The 16,439-nt window shown below is 40.9% G+C and overlaps 4 protein-coding genes across 5 annotated transcripts; 3 read left to right on the top strand and 1 right to left on the bottom strand.

Annotated features, from left to right (window-relative positions):
* Positions 1-54: 54 nt before the first annotated feature.
* Positions 55-1,137, top strand: LOC6637993 (aminoacyl tRNA synthase complex-interacting multifunctional protein 1). Its single transcript, XM_002061040.4, has 2 exons — positions 55-197; positions 253-1,137. Exons 1-2 carry the CDS (start codon positions 78-80, stop codon positions 1,051-1,053), a joined length of 921 nt encoding a protein of 306 aa, XP_002061076.4. The 5' UTR covers positions 55-77; the 3' UTR covers positions 1,054-1,137.
* Positions 1,138-1,209: 72 nt separating this feature from the next.
* On the top strand, positions 1,210-2,399 carry LOC6637858 (transmembrane protein 208). Its single transcript, XM_002061041.4, has 4 exons — positions 1,210-1,481; positions 1,548-1,703; positions 1,779-1,915; positions 1,983-2,399. The coding sequence occupies exons 1-4, from the start codon at positions 1,476-1,478 to the stop codon at positions 2,203-2,205; spliced, it is 522 nt and encodes a 173-aa protein (XP_002061077.1). The 5' UTR covers positions 1,210-1,475; the 3' UTR covers positions 2,206-2,399.
* An 847-nt stretch (positions 2,400-3,246) lies between these two features.
* On the bottom strand, positions 3,247-9,069 carry LOC6637856 (ATP-citrate synthase). 2 transcript variants are annotated; one of them, XM_023175029.2, is made up of 8 exons: positions 8,906-9,069; positions 8,650-8,810; positions 7,103-7,288; positions 6,311-7,037; positions 5,923-6,246; positions 5,168-5,366; positions 3,530-5,104; positions 3,247-3,465 (listed from the first exon to the last, which is right to left on the bottom strand). In XM_023175029.2, exons 2-8 carry the CDS (start codon positions 8,806-8,808, stop codon positions 3,297-3,299), a joined length of 3,339 nt encoding a protein of 1,112 aa, XP_023030797.1. In that variant the 5' UTR covers positions 8,809-8,810; positions 8,906-9,069; the 3' UTR covers positions 3,247-3,296. The 2 variants fall into 2 exon arrangements, with proteins under 2 accessions (XP_023030797.1, XP_002061078.1); XM_002061042.4 differs by having other exon boundaries at positions 5,168-5,315.
* A 1,922-nt stretch (positions 9,070-10,991) lies between these two features.
* Positions 10,992-16,430, top strand: LOC6637857 (transmembrane protein 131 homolog). Its single transcript, XM_023175106.2, has 3 exons — positions 10,992-11,848; positions 11,904-15,672; positions 15,739-16,430. Exons 1-3 carry the CDS (start codon positions 11,222-11,224, stop codon positions 16,242-16,244), a joined length of 4,902 nt encoding a protein of 1,633 aa, XP_023030874.1. The 5' UTR covers positions 10,992-11,221; the 3' UTR covers positions 16,245-16,430.
* Positions 16,431-16,439: the final 9 nt, after the last annotated feature.

Here is a 16,439-nt window from a genome sequence, read left to right as displayed (position 1 = left end):
AATAAATAACAAAAACACATAATTTATCGGCCTCCTAACTATCGATATTTTTAACAGCTGATGTGATATTTGTCCAGATGCTGACTGCCACATTTAGACATTTCTACCGAAACTCGGCATTTAAAATGACGGAACTTAAGCAGATTGTGGAGAAGAATCTTCAAGCCCAAGTACTTGTTGACTCTATCAAGTCAGAGGTAACTATTTCTTGAATGTTTCTTTCGGTGCAGATCAACTAACTAGAAATTGCAGATGACCGGTATACTGCAGCTTAAGAAGCAGCAACTCGTCAAGGAAAATGCAGACCTAACCAAACAAGTGGAAGCTGCATTGAGTCAACTTACTAAATTGGAATTGGCCAATGGTAAAAAGCAATTTCCAGTGCCCGGAGCAGGTGCCAGGGGTCTGTGTACGAAGGCCACTGAATCTGTAGATACCAGTGTTGCTGCAGCTGAACCTGCTACCAAACCAGTGAGCGCAGCACCCAAAGAAAAGAAACCAGCAAAGGAGAAGAAACCGGCGGCGGAGAAAGCCAAGCCAGCAGCCGCACCTGAGGCACCAATTGACGTTGGTCGTTTGGATTTGCGTGTGGGCAAAATAATTGAAGTTGGCCGTCATCCCGATGCCGACAGCTTATATTTGGAGAAGATTGACTGCGGCGAACCATCACCTAGAACTGTTGTGTCTGGCTTGGTCAAATTTATCCCACTGGAAGAAATGCAAAATCGCATGGTAGTTGTCATGTGCAATCTGAAGCCGGCAAAAATGCGAGGTGTCACTTCCGAAGCCATGGTCATGTGTGCCTCAACAACAGAAAAGGTGGAAGTGCTATCCCCTCCTGCTGGCTCTGGGCCTGGAGATCTGGTTCATTGCGAAGGTTATCCACGTCAACCCGATGCCCAGCTAAATCCCAAGAAGAAAGTTTTTGAGACCTGTGCACCGGACCTTAAAACTAACGATGCATTGGTAGCCTGCTACAAGGGTGCAGTACTACACGTTCCCGGTAAGGGAAATATTGTTGCCCAAACTTTGAAAAATGTTAATGTCAAATAAACAAACTGAATCTTGTAAAAAGAATGTACCATAAATGTAAATCGGCATTTACAATAAATGAACATCTTTTAAAGCGTTTTCAAATACTTTCGGCCAATACTTTAACTTTTGACCAACACTGTTTTCGTGACTGCAATAAGTCACAGTCACAGTGACAAGAAATTTAATTTTTATAAATATTTAATCTTTCAAATATATAATTAAGAGATGACAGGAATAAGTATTTGCTACAAATTCTTTGTAGGAAAAGTAGGAACACTTTAGACTAATAAGTCTTAAATATTATTTTCAACTACTTGAAAGGATTTCACAATCACTGTGATCAGGTAGCAGTTTTCCCAGCTCAGCAGTTGTTAGCCACGTAAATAGTTGCAACTGATTAAATTTAACTAAATTGATAACTGAAATTAACAAAAATTGCCATGTCTGTAAGTATTATTAGCAAGAGAAATGAATTAAAATAGATACTCAATTAATATTGGATATTTTTACAGCCGCCACAAAAGGGAAAGCAGGCCACCAAGGGAGCCAAGCAAATCGTAGAGGAAAACAAAAGTACTCTTGTGTTTTATAGAAACATGGCCATCGGGTGCTCCGTTCCTGGCCTTATCTTTAGTTTTTTTGTTTTTGAAATTACAAAACTCACAGTGGTAAGATGGACAAGCCAAAATGTCCTACAATGGATTCGTATTGCTATTAATTTTATCATTTATCATCCATTCCAGTTCATGTATATATTGGCATTACTAATCCTTGGTGGCTCCTATCAATTCATGACCTTCATGTCGCGTGCTAAATACTCAGATACAGGTGCTCTAGTTGACTCGGGCAACGACTTGAATATGGAAGGTGGCATAGCGGAGTAAGTGCATTGTCATTGTCGTACATATGTTTTGCTCAGCCAACTAACCTTTGATACTTTCGTCTAGAAATGTAAAGGATCTCATAATACTGACTTCAGGAACCATTCTGTTGGCATTGATTTCCAATTATTTCTGGTTTGCCCTGCTCTTAGTACCTATACGTGCCGGTTGGATGCTTTGGGGTTCTGTTATACAGCCCTGGCTATCGCAGCGCAATGCCCAAGAAGAGCCCGAACTTGATGAAAAGAAACAACGCAAAATGGAGCGAAAGATGCGACGAATGAGATAAAAGTTTATCAGAATTTTTGGTATCTGGGATTATATCTACTCTAGCTTCAATTTTGTAAAACCTTTCAAATCGAGATTTGCGCTTAGCTTCTAATTAGGATATTTAAATTTGCGTGTGTGTTTACCCAATCAATAATTGTTTTTTGTTATTTACCGAAATTAAATTCGCTAATGAGACACAAGAAAAAGACAAAACAAAATTGTTTTAGTGATCCAATATATGTGCAATTTAATTTCCTAAGCCTGAGTGAAGAAAAATTAAACAAGAAATTATTCGATGACACATATCCAAAATTTGAAAAATACATTTCCACCATGAAAAATTCATCCAGAACATATGAACACTTTGTGCATTATAATTACAAATATAATATTTTGTGCTGAGTGCAGAAACTGGTGCAGTTCTAATAAGTGCAACTGACTGGCCACAATCAATCAGGCAAGCATGGTTTCCCCAAAAACAAACAAAACAAAAAAAAATTAAATAAATTATGGGTTTACATTTTTTTTTTTTTTTTGTATTTCTTTAGGCAACAATTTATTCCATTTGTTGACTGGAAAATATTGTACGCTTGCAAAAGTAACTATTCGTATCAAAAATATCAAATAACATAATGATTATAAGTGTAAATTGTTTTGTGGTTGTGTTTCTTTCGTTTAGAGAGCGCTCAAATCACTAAATTATTACCAAAAACCTCGCAGAGTAATGATTCTTACAAAATTAACGAAAAAACGATATTAACTTAAGAATTTATCTTTCTTAAATGCACAAAAAATTGTGAAATTGTGAAACTAAAAATAAACGTTAATAAGAGAGTTGGGTGAGAGAAAATATATGTATAGATCGAGGAGAAACACCGCCCGAATGGTCTATAAGAGAGCTAATGGAGTGTATGTATGTGTGTGTGTGTGTGTAGGTGTATGTGTGTTTGTGATGGCCATGCTTGCCATCAGCCAAGCAATTCGATTAACAACATCCTTCATATCTCCGTGTGTGCTTAACTACATCAACAACATCCAAATAATTCATAATGTATATATGTCACGGATATAAGTATATGTATATATATATATATATCAACATCAATGCTTTTAGTTGTATTGCTCGGGTATGACATAAGAGATATCGTCCCAAGGATGACGATAGAGTCCCTGCTTGAGCCGTTTCTGATCCATATAGTGGCCAATGAAGCCTATGCTGCGTCCCAATACAAACAGAGAATTGATGGCACCCACATTAATGTACTCCTGAGCCTCCTCACTGTGAATAAAATTGAATATTTATATCAATTTGCTGGTTTTTCATATCAATTAATCAAGCTCACCTGGTGAAGGAGCCACTATTGCGCAGCATATCCACAAAAGCTGTGGCTATCACACCATCCACATTCAAAATCAAATTTGGCTTCTTATTTGTCGTGATTTTCTCCACTTCCAATGCGTACTTTAGCAAGGGACATGCGGGGAAATTTTCGAGAACAAATTCTTTGATGATTTTTACACGAACATCTGGATTGTTAATGGATTTCACACGATGTCCAATGCCCAAAATAAGTTTACCCTCTTTGCGCATTTTGTTAACAAACTCCATGGGATGCAAATTGGTATCGTAGGCCTCGGAGAATTGTCTGGCCGATCCATCGAGAGCACCACCAAAACGATCGCCAATGGTCAGAAGACCACTGACAACAGAGGACACAAGATCTTTACCGGCACGAGCACAAACGATGGTATTATGAGCTCCAGAGACGGCAGGTCCATGATCAGCTGTGACCATGAGGCACATTTCGAAGAATTTGCATACATACGATGGCAGACAACGCTGGAACCAAAGCAACGAAATCACACCTCCAATGCCCACATCTTTGCTGAGAACCTCACTAATGGGCATGCCAGCATAGATCAACTCCTGGCCACGCTCATCACAGATGGAGGTCATAAACGAGGCTGGCTTGCGGATTAGACCCAGTTCGCGGGCCCATGAGTAGTCCATGGGCACAGTTGGTGGTGGAACTTCCTCTTTGGGAATAATGCGTCCAGTTTTCACCAACTCGCCGTAGACACTATGGATGAGCTCGCCAAGCGTATCGAATGAATCGGGCACATAAGCTCCAGCCTCCCGCAGGCTCTTATTCTTGGCTGTGGCTGTCTCACGGTCAGAATTTGCACAGGAACCAGCATGACCAAACTGCACCTCAGATGTAAACATGCTGGCACATGTGCCAATACACCAGGCTACCAGAGGCTTTGTAATACGTCCATCCTTTAGAGCAGCGCACACATCGTATTCCTCAGTGCCGCCAACTTCGCCGAGCAGAACAATCAATTTGGTCTCCGGATCGGCTTGATAGCGCAAAATGTGATCCATGAAAGTGGAACCTGGATATCTATCACCACCAATGGCAATGCCCTCAATAACGCCATCTGTGGCCTTTGAAATGATGTTGTTCAACTCATTGGACATGCCACCAGAACGCGAGACATAGGCCACACTGCCGGGACGATAGAGTTTCGAGTGTAAGATATTGTCCAGCATACCACCAGTGTTTCCAATTTTAAAGCAACCCGGCTTCACGCCACCCACAGTGGCGGGACCAATAATGGCTACACCCTTCTTATCCGCCTCGATAATAAGTTTACGTGTCATATTCTCTGGTATACCTTCGGCAATGATCGCCACAGTGCGTATCTCGGGGAATTCCAATACCTCAAGAGTTGATTCATATGCACTGCGCATGGATGCAAAGTTAACCATGACATCGACCTCCTTGTGCTTATGTATGGCGTCGGACATTTTCTTATAGACGGGTATCAAAATCTCCTTGTGGCCCCAATAATATTTTTGCTTATGATCACCAGTAAATGGATAGACCATGGCCACCACTGAGGGTTCATCGCGTCTGCAAAGAGATTCGATTAACAATGACGGATAAAAGAAAATATGATTTAGAATTTTATTTTACCTGCAAATGAAATCAAAGTCCAGCATTGATTGCACTGCCCGCTGTTGCATGCCCCAGACAATTGCCTTGGTGGTATTTGAAAAGAATTTGCGATTCAAATGGGAGCCATTGCTTTGGCTAGTGGCCACAGATGTGCCATCGCTCTCATCTAATGGGATAGGTGGTAGTTTAATCGATTTTGCCGTTGTTGTTCGTGAATCTTTAAGTTTTTTTTATTTTTTTTGATTTGTTCGTTTTCCCAAATGAAGAATGATGGAGAAGACTCAAGTCGAGATCGTATCGAGATCGATATCAAATTGGTTTTTTTTTTTTTTTTTTGACAAACACAACAACAACAAAAATGTTCACAATAAACATATAGAGACACACACATATGTATACAGGAGAAGGAGGAGAGAGTTATATATATATATGTATATATAGAGATCGAGCGAGCAAGGAATGTTGCAATGTAGGATTCGGATCGGATCGGTGGTGGCCAAACGAGCGTTTTTTTCAGATAATTTCAATATTTTTGGATTTTTTTTTTTGTGGTTGGTGAGGTGTGAGGTTGTTTGTGGTGGATTGGCGATGGATGCATACAATACATACAAAAATACAGAGAGAAAAAGAGAGAGAAAGATATGTAGTTTCAAAATCAATTAATCAATGCTCATGGCCATTAAAACCATAGCAAGGATTCGTACATATGTATATTATAATGGATTAGTGAAAACCTGTGAGAATTGTGAGATTTGAACAATCCCTTAACTTACCAGAGCCTCCAATTTCACCGGATGCCTCACTAGCTGACTTAAGATCAGCTTGAGCCTGCTGTCCGCCTGGTAGCAAGAAATTTGCTGTAGAGAATTCAACACTTGCCACCTGGGGAATGGGCCGCTTGCCCAAAGCCATGCCACAGATGGCGGTCATGTGTGTCTCTGGTCCAAACACATGTAGTGGAACACCCAAAAGTGTTGCTCCAAAGTCACGCATACGTCTCAAACCCTCCTGGTAATTGGGTCCGGCACGACGTACGAAAATTGAGACATTATGCTCCACAAGTTTGGGCTGGAATTCACGCAGAGCCGTGATGATACCTAGCGACAGATAAAAAAGTCATCAAACATCTACAATTGTAAAGTAATTCATAGGCTTACTCACCTTGGAAGGTTGCTGCAACATTTGTGAAATTGGCAATGCCTCCTCCAGTGATGAGAACTTTGCCTTCAGGATGCTTTGGGGATGAGGTCATTAGAGTTAGAATGGTTTTGGCATATTCATAGGTCTGCTGCTCCGATGGGGCTCCACTGTATTCACCATAGTTGGCCAACTCTGTTGCTCCGCCCAAATCACAAATTGTATCCGAATAGATGACACTGGCTCCACCACCGGCCACCATGGTCCAAATGCGTCCATTACGATTCAATATGGTCAACTTAAGTGAGGCTCCACTCTTTGCATCCAAATCAGCAATGTATGCTTCTTCGGGATAGGCATCCCGACCGAATGGTGGTGGATAATCGATTTCTCCCCACTTGGGACGGCATATGAAATCGGCAGTTGAATCCAATTTGGCTGCCAAATCCAATATATACAGATTGTCGGCTGTTACCACAACAGGGTTAATTTCCAAATAGGTGAAATATAAATCCACAAATGTTGCATACAATGCAGTAATGAAATTGGCTATACGTTCTTTCTTCGCCGAATCTGTGACCTCTTTGAGAAGTTTGGACTTGACATCGGCCTGGGCCAATTTACTATTAACTGGTACATCCAATTTAACTGCCTTGGCATCAACATCACCAATATCCACACCTCCTTGATGATAGAATAATATCGTATCCGCTGCCCGATGCGAATAGATGCACACATACATTTCTTCATCCTAAAAAATCAAGAGTGGATTATTAGATAAAAATATAGTCTAAATTATTACAATTATCTACTTACATCGGTATGCGGCAAAAATGGTTCAATAATGAAATTTCTTAATTTGCCTACGGCATTGCCTATTTTTTGATCCTTATTAATACGTTCACCAATCCATTGTTTCACTTCCTCGAAATTCTTCTTCACACCGATGAGTCCCAACTTGCCACGACGTTTGATCAGTTGATCGGGCTTGACCACCAATGGCTATAAATAAATATAAACAATTATTTATTAATTTGTTGTTTTTGTTCAATATGATTAATCAAAAACCATTGAACTGAACTGACGGGCAGACGTTCTGTCGTTCGTACTCAACTCAACCACAAAACCAACCCGGTTTCGGTCTGAGGTAAGCCAGAGATCAGGCGATAACAAGTGCAAACGACAATCGCTAAGGGTCAGCGGCGTCTCGGCGAGGCTTACGGCTTACCTCACGTCATTGACAATGACAATATTCGTGAAAGTCAGAGATGCTGCTTGGGTTTGTGCTTACTTATTATTAGAGAAGATCGTACGAGTGTAAATTGAGCAACAACAATGAAAGCAAACACACATATACACAGACATATACTCACATTTAAATGCTTAAGGGCAACGTCAGGCGATCTTATATTGACTCAAAGCTACAAACACTTATGTATGTATGTGGTGTAATTATAGGAGTTATCTCTATGAGAACTTTAGATTCGGAAAACTACACTTGTCGATATAGTATCAATGACTTCTGTGTAAGTACTTGAACTGCATTAAGCGGAATATATATTTTGAAGAAAGATAATATATCACCTGATAGTACCCAGGCTCCTATCTCTGTAATTTCTATGAAATATTATTTCTGTTTATGGGAAATCTTTTCAAAATAATTCCCAGAATGATAATGGGTATGAGTAAAAACCTTTCAAAGGTTTGTCCAATCTTTAAATTCGGTAAACTACATTTTCCATAGATTTCTAATCAAACAAAAGTTTTTCATATCATTTGGTATTTCCCTATCTGAATCTGGTTATACGGAAAAACTTAAGTAGATTCGATTTACGAGTGGACATGGAATGATTCAGTAAACAAAAAGAAATTGGTAGTAAAGCTATACGGCACGCGACCTTCACAAACATTTCCAGCTGAGCAGCCGACTGGCCTGATAATAATTTTGAATTGCCCGTCACCTTATCTAAATCAGTTGGGTATGGTGTGGGATGATGATGATGATGAGGTGAGGCACTTGAGGTACCCCGGATACATAAGCACTTGAATTGGTCAATGGGGTGGCGTGGTCAGAAATATCGCGCAATACAGATAAATATTTGTTTTCGGGTGGGTAACCCTGATTAGCATTTCCATTCCATTCTACTTCCACCCTACAATAAACGTCTAATCAGTATCATTCGTTCGAATGATGCTTATCAAAGAAATAATGTCTCTTAGTCATCAGCAGAGTAAGGCGTGCTCCCAAATGGCTTCAATTGTTGCGAGGTCAAGTTCAATGACAATGCCAATCAAATGGCCTATATATGACCAGCTCAGGAGAAGGGAGATAAGATTCGTTTCTATATTTAAGTTGGACTCACCGTGGTCAGCAACCAGGGATGATCAACACTCAATTGGGACCAATTGGTTTCAGCATTGACTGTGGCAAATCGACAGGTTGCTACGCTGGCGCCATGATTATTTAAATGACGATTGAGAATGTCCTTGCCAGTGGCTTCTGTGATGGCTTTGGCAGACATGGCTATAAAAAACAAAAAGGAATAAAATAAAGCATTAAAATGATTTAGTACTATTGTCAAGGAAGAAAATATGTTCCCCCCAGCCCATTTATCGTACCGTTTGACTTTCCCTTGTCTGTACTTTCAAACTTTGATTCTATAGACGCTTAGAAATGATTTTAGTTGCTGCCAACTGCGAGTGCAATGCGTACAAGTGTGTGTTTGTTACTAAGTGTGTGTGTGTGTGCTGTGTATATTTGGGTTTGGGTTTGGTTGCGTTTTGTTGATTTTGTCAAACCTGCACGCCTTCGAGTCCGAAGTAAACTGAAATTGAATATAAACAAGCACTGACGACGAAAATTCGAAATTTCGACGCGGCACAATGCGGCTTTCTGATAGCGTCAAACCAATCGGTGAGCTGCTTCTATCAATATTGTATACCCTCACAGAGAGTATTATAGATTTGGCAAAGGACTTCTTAGAGCAGGGTAGGATTAAAGGATAGGACAGGATAGAACCATTGGGACTAATCTTGGTAATTAAGCTTGTTAGAAAAATTTGACACTTAGATAACGTTTAATGCTAATCTTATTATATCATCTAGTTAGAATCAGATCGGATAAACAAAACTCTAGAACATTATATGTATATGTATATGTATTTCTGATGCCAACATCCTTGCTAAGCAAACATTGTGTTGTAAGGGTATATAAACTTCGACTTGGCCAAAGTTGGATTTTCTGATATTTGTTGATTCTTTTTTTTTGGTAGTTCTTAAGCAGCAGAGTGAATAAGTGAGAGTGAGATGGAGGATACGTGAGATTATTAGTGATGCGACAATAAATACCGTTACACTTGAACTGTTTGAGAGCAAACATATACATATATATTTCTACCTGCAAGTCGAACCATCCCAAACGGAAAGAAGAAAAACTGGTTATCAACCTTTTTTTATTTTCGTTACAACTTTCTTTCTTCCGACAACCAAAAAAAAAAAAACCCCATTCCCAAAAATAGGTATTCAAAGAAGTGTTAAACCTGGGATAGTTTCTAATTTCTGAGCCATGGTGACATTGGCCCACCCCTAAACACCAGCGAACTGTTACCCACCCGCTCTACCTCTTCCTCGCTAATGACTTTGCATTAATTACACACATATTTAGCAAGCGAGCGCCTAATTTACATCATAGGAAACAAAGTTCGCACTCGGCTAAATCATTTGGTTTTAGCTTTATTTGATGTGTGTGACTGAAATTTCAAAACGGCAACTCGAATTCGGTGATTAGTTCGGTGGTGAAAGTGAGCAAAATCAATATATGTATTTGTGTGATGCAATATATAAACCAGCGAACTATGGCTTTATGTTATTCATAAATACATATATATATGTATATATACATATGTATATACATGCATATACTTTTTAAGATTCAAAAATGCACACACATCCACACACACACACACAATGTTGCAAAAAAATGCCTTCGCGTATACGTGTTTTTCTTTTTACATGAGAAAGTAGACACCTAAACACAAGAATTAAAAAGTACTCTGTTCAATCGGCATTTTCTACCGTTGGTACCCTAGTTTTGTAGTTTTAATTTCCGTTAAATGGCTTAGTTTAATTAATTGTAATTATGTTGTTTAATTAAACACTCACTCACTTGGCTTTTTTTGTAATTTTGGGAAGAATTTTAACAAAAACAAAACTAGTGATGGACCTGCAACTAGTGATGGACCTGAAACTAGTGATGAACCAAAAAACGATTTTTTGAAATATTTTTGAGCAGCAATGACTTAGGCACAATTAAGCTTAACTAATGGATAATATATTGCAACTTATTTTAGAAAACTGATAAATATACGTATATTGTTCTTTGTGCAACAATTCTGTCTAATTTTGGAAGAATTTTAACAAAAACAAAGCTAGTGATGGACCAAAAACCGATTTTCACTTGTAGTGCAATTTTACATTTGAAATATTTTTCGCGTTTATTTTTTAGTTAATGTGTGATTTATGTACAATTAAGCATACTTATAGATAATGTATTGCAATTTATTTTAGAAAACTGATAAATATATTTTCCAGAAAGTTTGATTTAATTCCCGCCCTTTTTTTTAGTTTAAAAAACTTGCTCGATATTTCGTGAGTAGAGCAAGCCGATGGAGGCACTGGGCAATGACATGCGTGTGTAACGGAACTGTTAACGGCAAAATGTTGCTGTAGTAGTGGACAGCTGATAAGTAAAGTAACAAAAAAAAAAATACAATAATATAATAATAATATTCAATAATACTATTATATCGGCAATTTAATAACAAGACATTGAATAATATTATAAACATAACCAGAACCAGAGGTGAAGTCCGCCTGAGTGGAGGGAGAGAGTACAAACATTAAGAGCAGGACAGGAAAACATCAAGTACCAACAAAATGCACAGACAAACACAATCTGCATCATCGATGCCATTGCTGATAATTGCAATGTCAGCCCTATGCCTTGGTCTGGACATATCCAAAGCCAGCGCTGAGGTCAGTGCAAATGGCAACAATCGAGTAGGCTCGAAACAAATGCTCAAGTTGGAGGAAAGGAACGGCTTCATGGGTCTGCCGGAGCCGCACACACGAGAGCAAAGCGAACTATTACGCGACTTGCATTTTGTCCCGCCTCACCTTGACTTTGGTCTCTGGTCTGTGGGTCAGGCACGGACCCAGACAGTTACGCTTATCAATCAGCATATGAATCGCACAGTTCAGTTGAATTCCGTTGCCGGACCAAGTCCGGATTTCTATAGTAGTTTCTTTGGAACGCGCGAAGTGCCGCCGCAGGGAAATACAACATTTAGTGTGGTCTTCTTACCTAGACAATTAGGTGCCATATCGTCTGATCTGCTTATACAAACTTCATTCGGTCGAGCGGAATTCGCCGTCAGAGGGGAGGGCAGTGAGTGTCCTTATCGCTTGAAGCCTCTGGTGGGCATTAAGGCGCCGATGAATGCAACCTTGACTCCAGAAATTCACATGTATAATCCTCACGAGCGTCCTTTGCAGATATTAGAGGTGAGTGTGGTATCTAATGACTGAATGATTATACTAAAACTCTTTTTCATTCTAGGTCTACAGCAGTGGCGGTGAATTTCAATTAGAACTCCCCAGTGGCGTCGCTGAAGGTCCTCAAAACTTGTGGGAAATTCCTCCACATACACTAAAACCAGTAATTCGAATATCATTTCATGGACGAACTGCTGGCAAGCACAGCGCCTATATACGCATCAAAATAGCGGAGCAGGATATGGAGCAAGAGAACATTTTGGTTATTCCCGTGGAATTTGAGATATTAGCACGACATGCAGCGTATGCACGAAACCCTTTGGCAGACTTTGGTCGTCTGGCCACGCAGAGTGGCTCGGAGGCTTTAGTCTTTAAACTAGACATGCAGAATGAGCATGTTGATCCTTCAAAGCGTTTACTAATTGGTAGCTATCTAAGAGATATACCAGGTCTCACGTTCGATGCGAATATATCGAGCATTGTTCTCGATCCCAAGTTGTTCGACAAGAGCGAAACGATCAATGATCTGTTAATCCTTAAAGAAGAAAGAGACGAGGATCAAAGAGAATTTACTGTCCTAGTGAGAGCAGAGATTTTCAAAGGCGGCTTAGGCTATGATGGAAATATCACACAATTCGTGACGAATCACTTGATAGCAGACAAAGATCTTGATGAGGATATGCTGGAATCAACGTTAATGAAACGAAAACGCTCTTTATTGGTGCGAAATGACTTTGCCCATCCTCTGGTGATCTTCAATGTGAGCCTAACCAAGGCCATAGATGAAAGCCTTTTAGATGTAGCCATACTAAGCGATTCTCTGCCTATATTACTTCAACCTGGCGAGTCTGTAGAGTTGGTAAAACTTAATTTAATCAATAACGAAGTAACTTTAAAATCTTCCTTACACATTGATACTAACGTATCAAGTTTTCACATACCTTTGGTGGCTTGTAGTGGTCGGCTGAAGGTCTCAACGCAAGCGTTTGAATTAAGTCGCCAGCATCTTATCGAGCAGGATTCAATCTTGCAGCTCGACTTGGGCACTGTGCCATTTGCTGAAATGTCGCGCAATGGCTATGTAATCCTACGTAACGATAATCCATTGCCAATTAAGTTTCCAAATTGGCATTTTAGTCCACCGAAAAATGTCTCATTCAAGAGCAGTTTCGGTTGCATTCGAGCAGCTGACCAGATCGAGGGTCTGTTGTATGGAAACAGCACAAAACTGCAATACTGCAGCCAGCTTAATGAGGGTGATATTGTCATCTTTGTGGTATCCATACAAACCTTTGTGCCAGATCCAAGTTCCGTCGTTCTCAAGATATGGACACCTCACGAAGTGATAAGGATTGAGGTAAAATTCCGGGCCCTGGTGGGTCAATTGGACATTGAGCAGGAGCAGTTGGACTTTAAGTCGTGTTTTCCTGGCAAAGTGTGCTCATCGGTCTTGAGTATACGTTCCAGTTTCACCCACAATGTGCATCTGCAGAGCATTTCGTTCACCCGTCCCGGTTTGCGTTTCAAGGATTTCAATGGCAAAGGATCAACAATAGCGGCTCAAACGCTGACCAAAGTGGGACGTATATATTTCGAGCCTTCGACTATGTGTGGCCAACAGTGTTATCTTAAAAAATCCTCCAATGCAGAGGCCATATTTCCCACTATAGTGGGTGGACCAACGGCCCTGGGAAACAACAACAATAATCTTTTGTACGATGGCGTGGAGCTACGACAACGTGTCGAGATCTTTCGACAATTTAAACGTCAACTTCAGGCCATATCGCTGACCCTGCACAGCGAGGAATTGCCGCCGCTGGAATTGGATTTTGGTATACCATTAGAGTGGCCCAAATTGGTACAATTTCAGCCCATCCCCCCCACGCCAGCCATTGAGGTAATGCAAGTTCAGCGTCAATGGATAACATTAAATAATCCCAGCAAGCATCCTCTTCTATTGGACTACTTCCTATCGGATCCCACTTATGCGAGACGCACACAATTATCGCTGCCCCACGAGGTTATCGATGTAAGCTCCGCCAGTTGTTATCTAACCGATCGTGATGTCTTCTCGTTGCCAGAGGCACCGTTCGGGTCACCCCTACTCTTGCCTGGTAGCGCTAGCCTAACTATACCCATACAGTTTAGTTCCAAGACGGCGGATAAATTTTGTACTCTCCTCCATGTGCGAAATAATCTGACTCTATATGAAGCGGTGTGGTTGCAAGCTCGTGCTGTTCAATCACAGTTTCGTTTTGGAAATCGTCGACCGGGATCGACTACGCCGCTGCTCTTCGAAATGACTGGCGAACATTTCAAAGATTGTCGTTCCAATTCGTTTCCCACGTCGTTGGTTACTCGCAGTTTTACGGCTCGCAATTCGGGAGTGGTTCCCATGCGGATCGATGGCTTTATGATTGGCAAACAATCGTGTGAGGATTATGGCTTTAAGGTTTTGGACTGCCAGAGCTTTGAGCTTGGTGAGAATGAATCGCGTAAGATAGAAATTGCTTTTAGTCCGGATTTTAGCACATCTCGAGTTCAGCGTACGTTAACATTGCTGACGAATCTCACGTATAATATAAATTATATATTGATGGCGCAAATCCCTGCAGAAAACGTGGAAGCGTGTGCTGCCCAACTTCCGCGACCGTCGTGGGAGATTCCTTTAAGAAATGCAGCTCTCATTGTCCTCTTGGCCAGTTTTTGTATGGTCCTCCTTGCGGCCATTTTTGATGCGCGGGCTATAGTAGCCCAGCAGAATGCTCATGATGCAGCCCGATATAGGGGGCCTGTGCAGCCGACCTTTAATCTAAGGAATATAGTCAAGATGCAGGCCGAGGAGTTACTAGTCAAAGCAGAGCAAGAGCAACAACAACAACAGCAGCAGCAGCAACAAAAGATAAAAAATGGTCAAAAGGAATTCCGCAAACGAAGTGCCATAGCATCAGTTGGAACAGGAGTGAGCACGGTGGGCACGGCACCCCGTAAACCCAAATCATGGTCCACATGGAGCATGGACATAAATGCTTTTAGCAAACATCTACAGAAAACCAAAGCAAAGCCAACTGTTACAACAGTCTCCCCTCCTCCAGTGCAAGAAGTGCAGAAAACCAAAACCAAGTCTCTAACGCCATCGCCACCGCCTGTCGTCACTCCCAATCTGAATGTGCGCCCCCAAAAGAAAAGTAAACCAACTCAAGTCAATCAAATTCCACCTGCGAGCAAGCCAAAGGTAGACATTCTTCCAGTGATCCCTGCAATTGTAAATCCCCCGCAGCCAGAAAACATATCACCCAAGCCCGTGCCAATAAACAATGAACGGGTACTTAAGGAACAAAATGGTTCATCCGTCAAGAAACTTGGCAAGACTCCAGGACGAGAGCGTGAAAGAAAACAGAAACTTTTGCCACAAAATGGCAATGGAGTGGCTTCAACTGGATTAGGAAAGCTGGATAAAAAAGCGGAACGTAAGCAACGACAAAAACAATTGAACTTTGGCACGACAGCAACAAATAACTCATCGCCACCAGCTTCACCCGATGCCATCAAGTGCATTACCTCGCCATGGGAGACCAGCAGTCGTGTATCCTTCCGCGATGTCCTGCAGACAAATGCAACACTAACAAACTTGGACAATGGCAATCAATGGAGTCCGCCATTATTGACAAGTGAATTGGGTCCGATTGGAGATAATCGCAAGTCTGGCACACCACCCGATATGTCACCGTTGGTGACTAACGTATCGTCCATGTGGGAGCCCTTGGAAGCGTCCTCTAGTAATTCACTATTTGCCAACATGGACAGAGAATTGCCAGCACAAGTTGTAAATGGTAATGACCGAATATTTACTTATAGAAAACTAGTTTTCTCTAATATTATATTGAATCCTTTTTCAGATCTTTACGAACGAAGCGAACACGAACGGAAAATCGAACGAGAGCAGCAGTCACGAAGCTGGGAACGCAGCGAGTTGATTATGAAACAACAAATGCTTCTTAAGCAATTGGAGTTAGAACAGCAAGAGAAACTATTACTTTTGGCCACCATGGAGCAGCAGCAGCAGCAACAACAACAGCAGCAGCATCAGCAGAGGGAACAGCAGCAGCAGCAGCCAAATTGGACAACATCCTGGTCACCATTGGCTTATGCTAATTGGACAAATCCAGCCAATAGCTCACCCAGCCATTCGTCCAGTGTGGGACCCATACGACCACCACCTGGCCTGGAATCCAATTTATATAATCGTCATTCGCCAATAAATTCGACTGTCCAACCAACGCACAACGCAATGGCACCCAATGGAGTGCCCACACAATATGATCCATTCACTTCGCCAAGCTCAATTTGGTCCGACAATTGGCGTCAGTCGTCACAGCTCAATAATAACAATAACATGAACTAAAAAGAAAAACGAAGGAATAAATGAATGGATCTGGTTGAAAAGGAATAATAAGCTCACAGATCAAATAATAATTGCAGCAAAACCAAATGAAATTCTTAATCTATATAATATAGAATCACTATCAAAACGCAAATCTTAGGCTACGCTACAATGATCTTTTTTCATCTGACTTTTGACTAATATTTGCAAAAATGA

This window comes from Drosophila willistoni, assembly GCF_018902025.1.
Source record: "Drosophila willistoni isolate 14030-0811.24 chromosome 2L unlocalized genomic scaffold, UCI_dwil_1.1 Seg72.1, whole genome shotgun sequence".
In the NCBI taxonomy this organism is placed as follows: Eukaryota; Metazoa; Arthropoda; class Insecta; order Diptera; family Drosophilidae; genus Drosophila; species Drosophila willistoni.
The sequence above is the reverse complement of the archived record's forward strand: the minus strand, read 5'-3'. Positions and strand labels throughout refer to the sequence as shown.

What these genes read in the sequence shown, in the direction of transcription:
- LOC6637993 (XM_002061040.4), top strand. Translation starts at nt 78, where the DNA reads ATGCTGACTGCCACATTTAGACATTTCTACCGAAACTCGGCATTTAAA. An exon ending in TTGACTCTATCAAGTCAGAG is followed by an intron (nt 198 to 252) that starts GTAACTATTTCT and finishes TAGAAATTGCAG; the next exon opens with ATGACCGGTATACTGCAGCT.
- LOC6637858 (XM_002061041.4), top strand. An exon ending in AAATTACAAAACTCACAGTG is followed by an intron (nt 1,704 to 1,778) that starts GTAAGATGGACA and finishes CATCCATTCCAG; the next exon opens with TTCATGTATATATTGGCATT. An exon ending in ATGGAAGGTGGCATAGCGGA is followed by an intron (nt 1,916 to 1,982) that starts GTAAGTGCATTG and finishes ACTTTCGTCTAG; the next exon opens with AAATGTAAAGGATCTCATAA.
- LOC6637856 (XM_023175029.2), bottom strand. Translation starts at nt 8,808, where the DNA reads ATGTCTGCCAAAGCCATCACAGAAGCCACTGGCAAGGACATTCTCAAT. An exon ending in TGTTGCAGCAACCTTCCAAG is followed by an intron (nt 6,247 to 6,310) that starts GTGAGTAAGCCT and finishes ATCTGTCGCTAG; the next exon opens with GTATCATCACGGCTCTGCGT. An exon ending in AATAGTGGCTCCTTCACCAG is followed by an intron (nt 3,466 to 3,529) that starts GTGAGCTTGATT and finishes TTTTATTCACAG; the next exon opens with TGAGGAGGCTCAGGAGTACA.
- LOC6637857 (XM_023175106.2), top strand. Translation starts at nt 11,222, where the DNA reads ATGCACAGACAAACACAATCTGCATCATCGATGCCATTGCTGATAATT. An exon ending in GTCCTTTGCAGATATTAGAG is followed by an intron (nt 11,849 to 11,903) that starts GTGAGTGTGGTA and finishes TTTTCATTCTAG; the next exon opens with GTCTACAGCAGTGGCGGTGA. An exon ending in GCCAGCACAAGTTGTAAATG is followed by an intron (nt 15,673 to 15,738) that starts GTAATGACCGAA and finishes ATCCTTTTTCAG; the next exon opens with ATCTTTACGAACGAAGCGAA.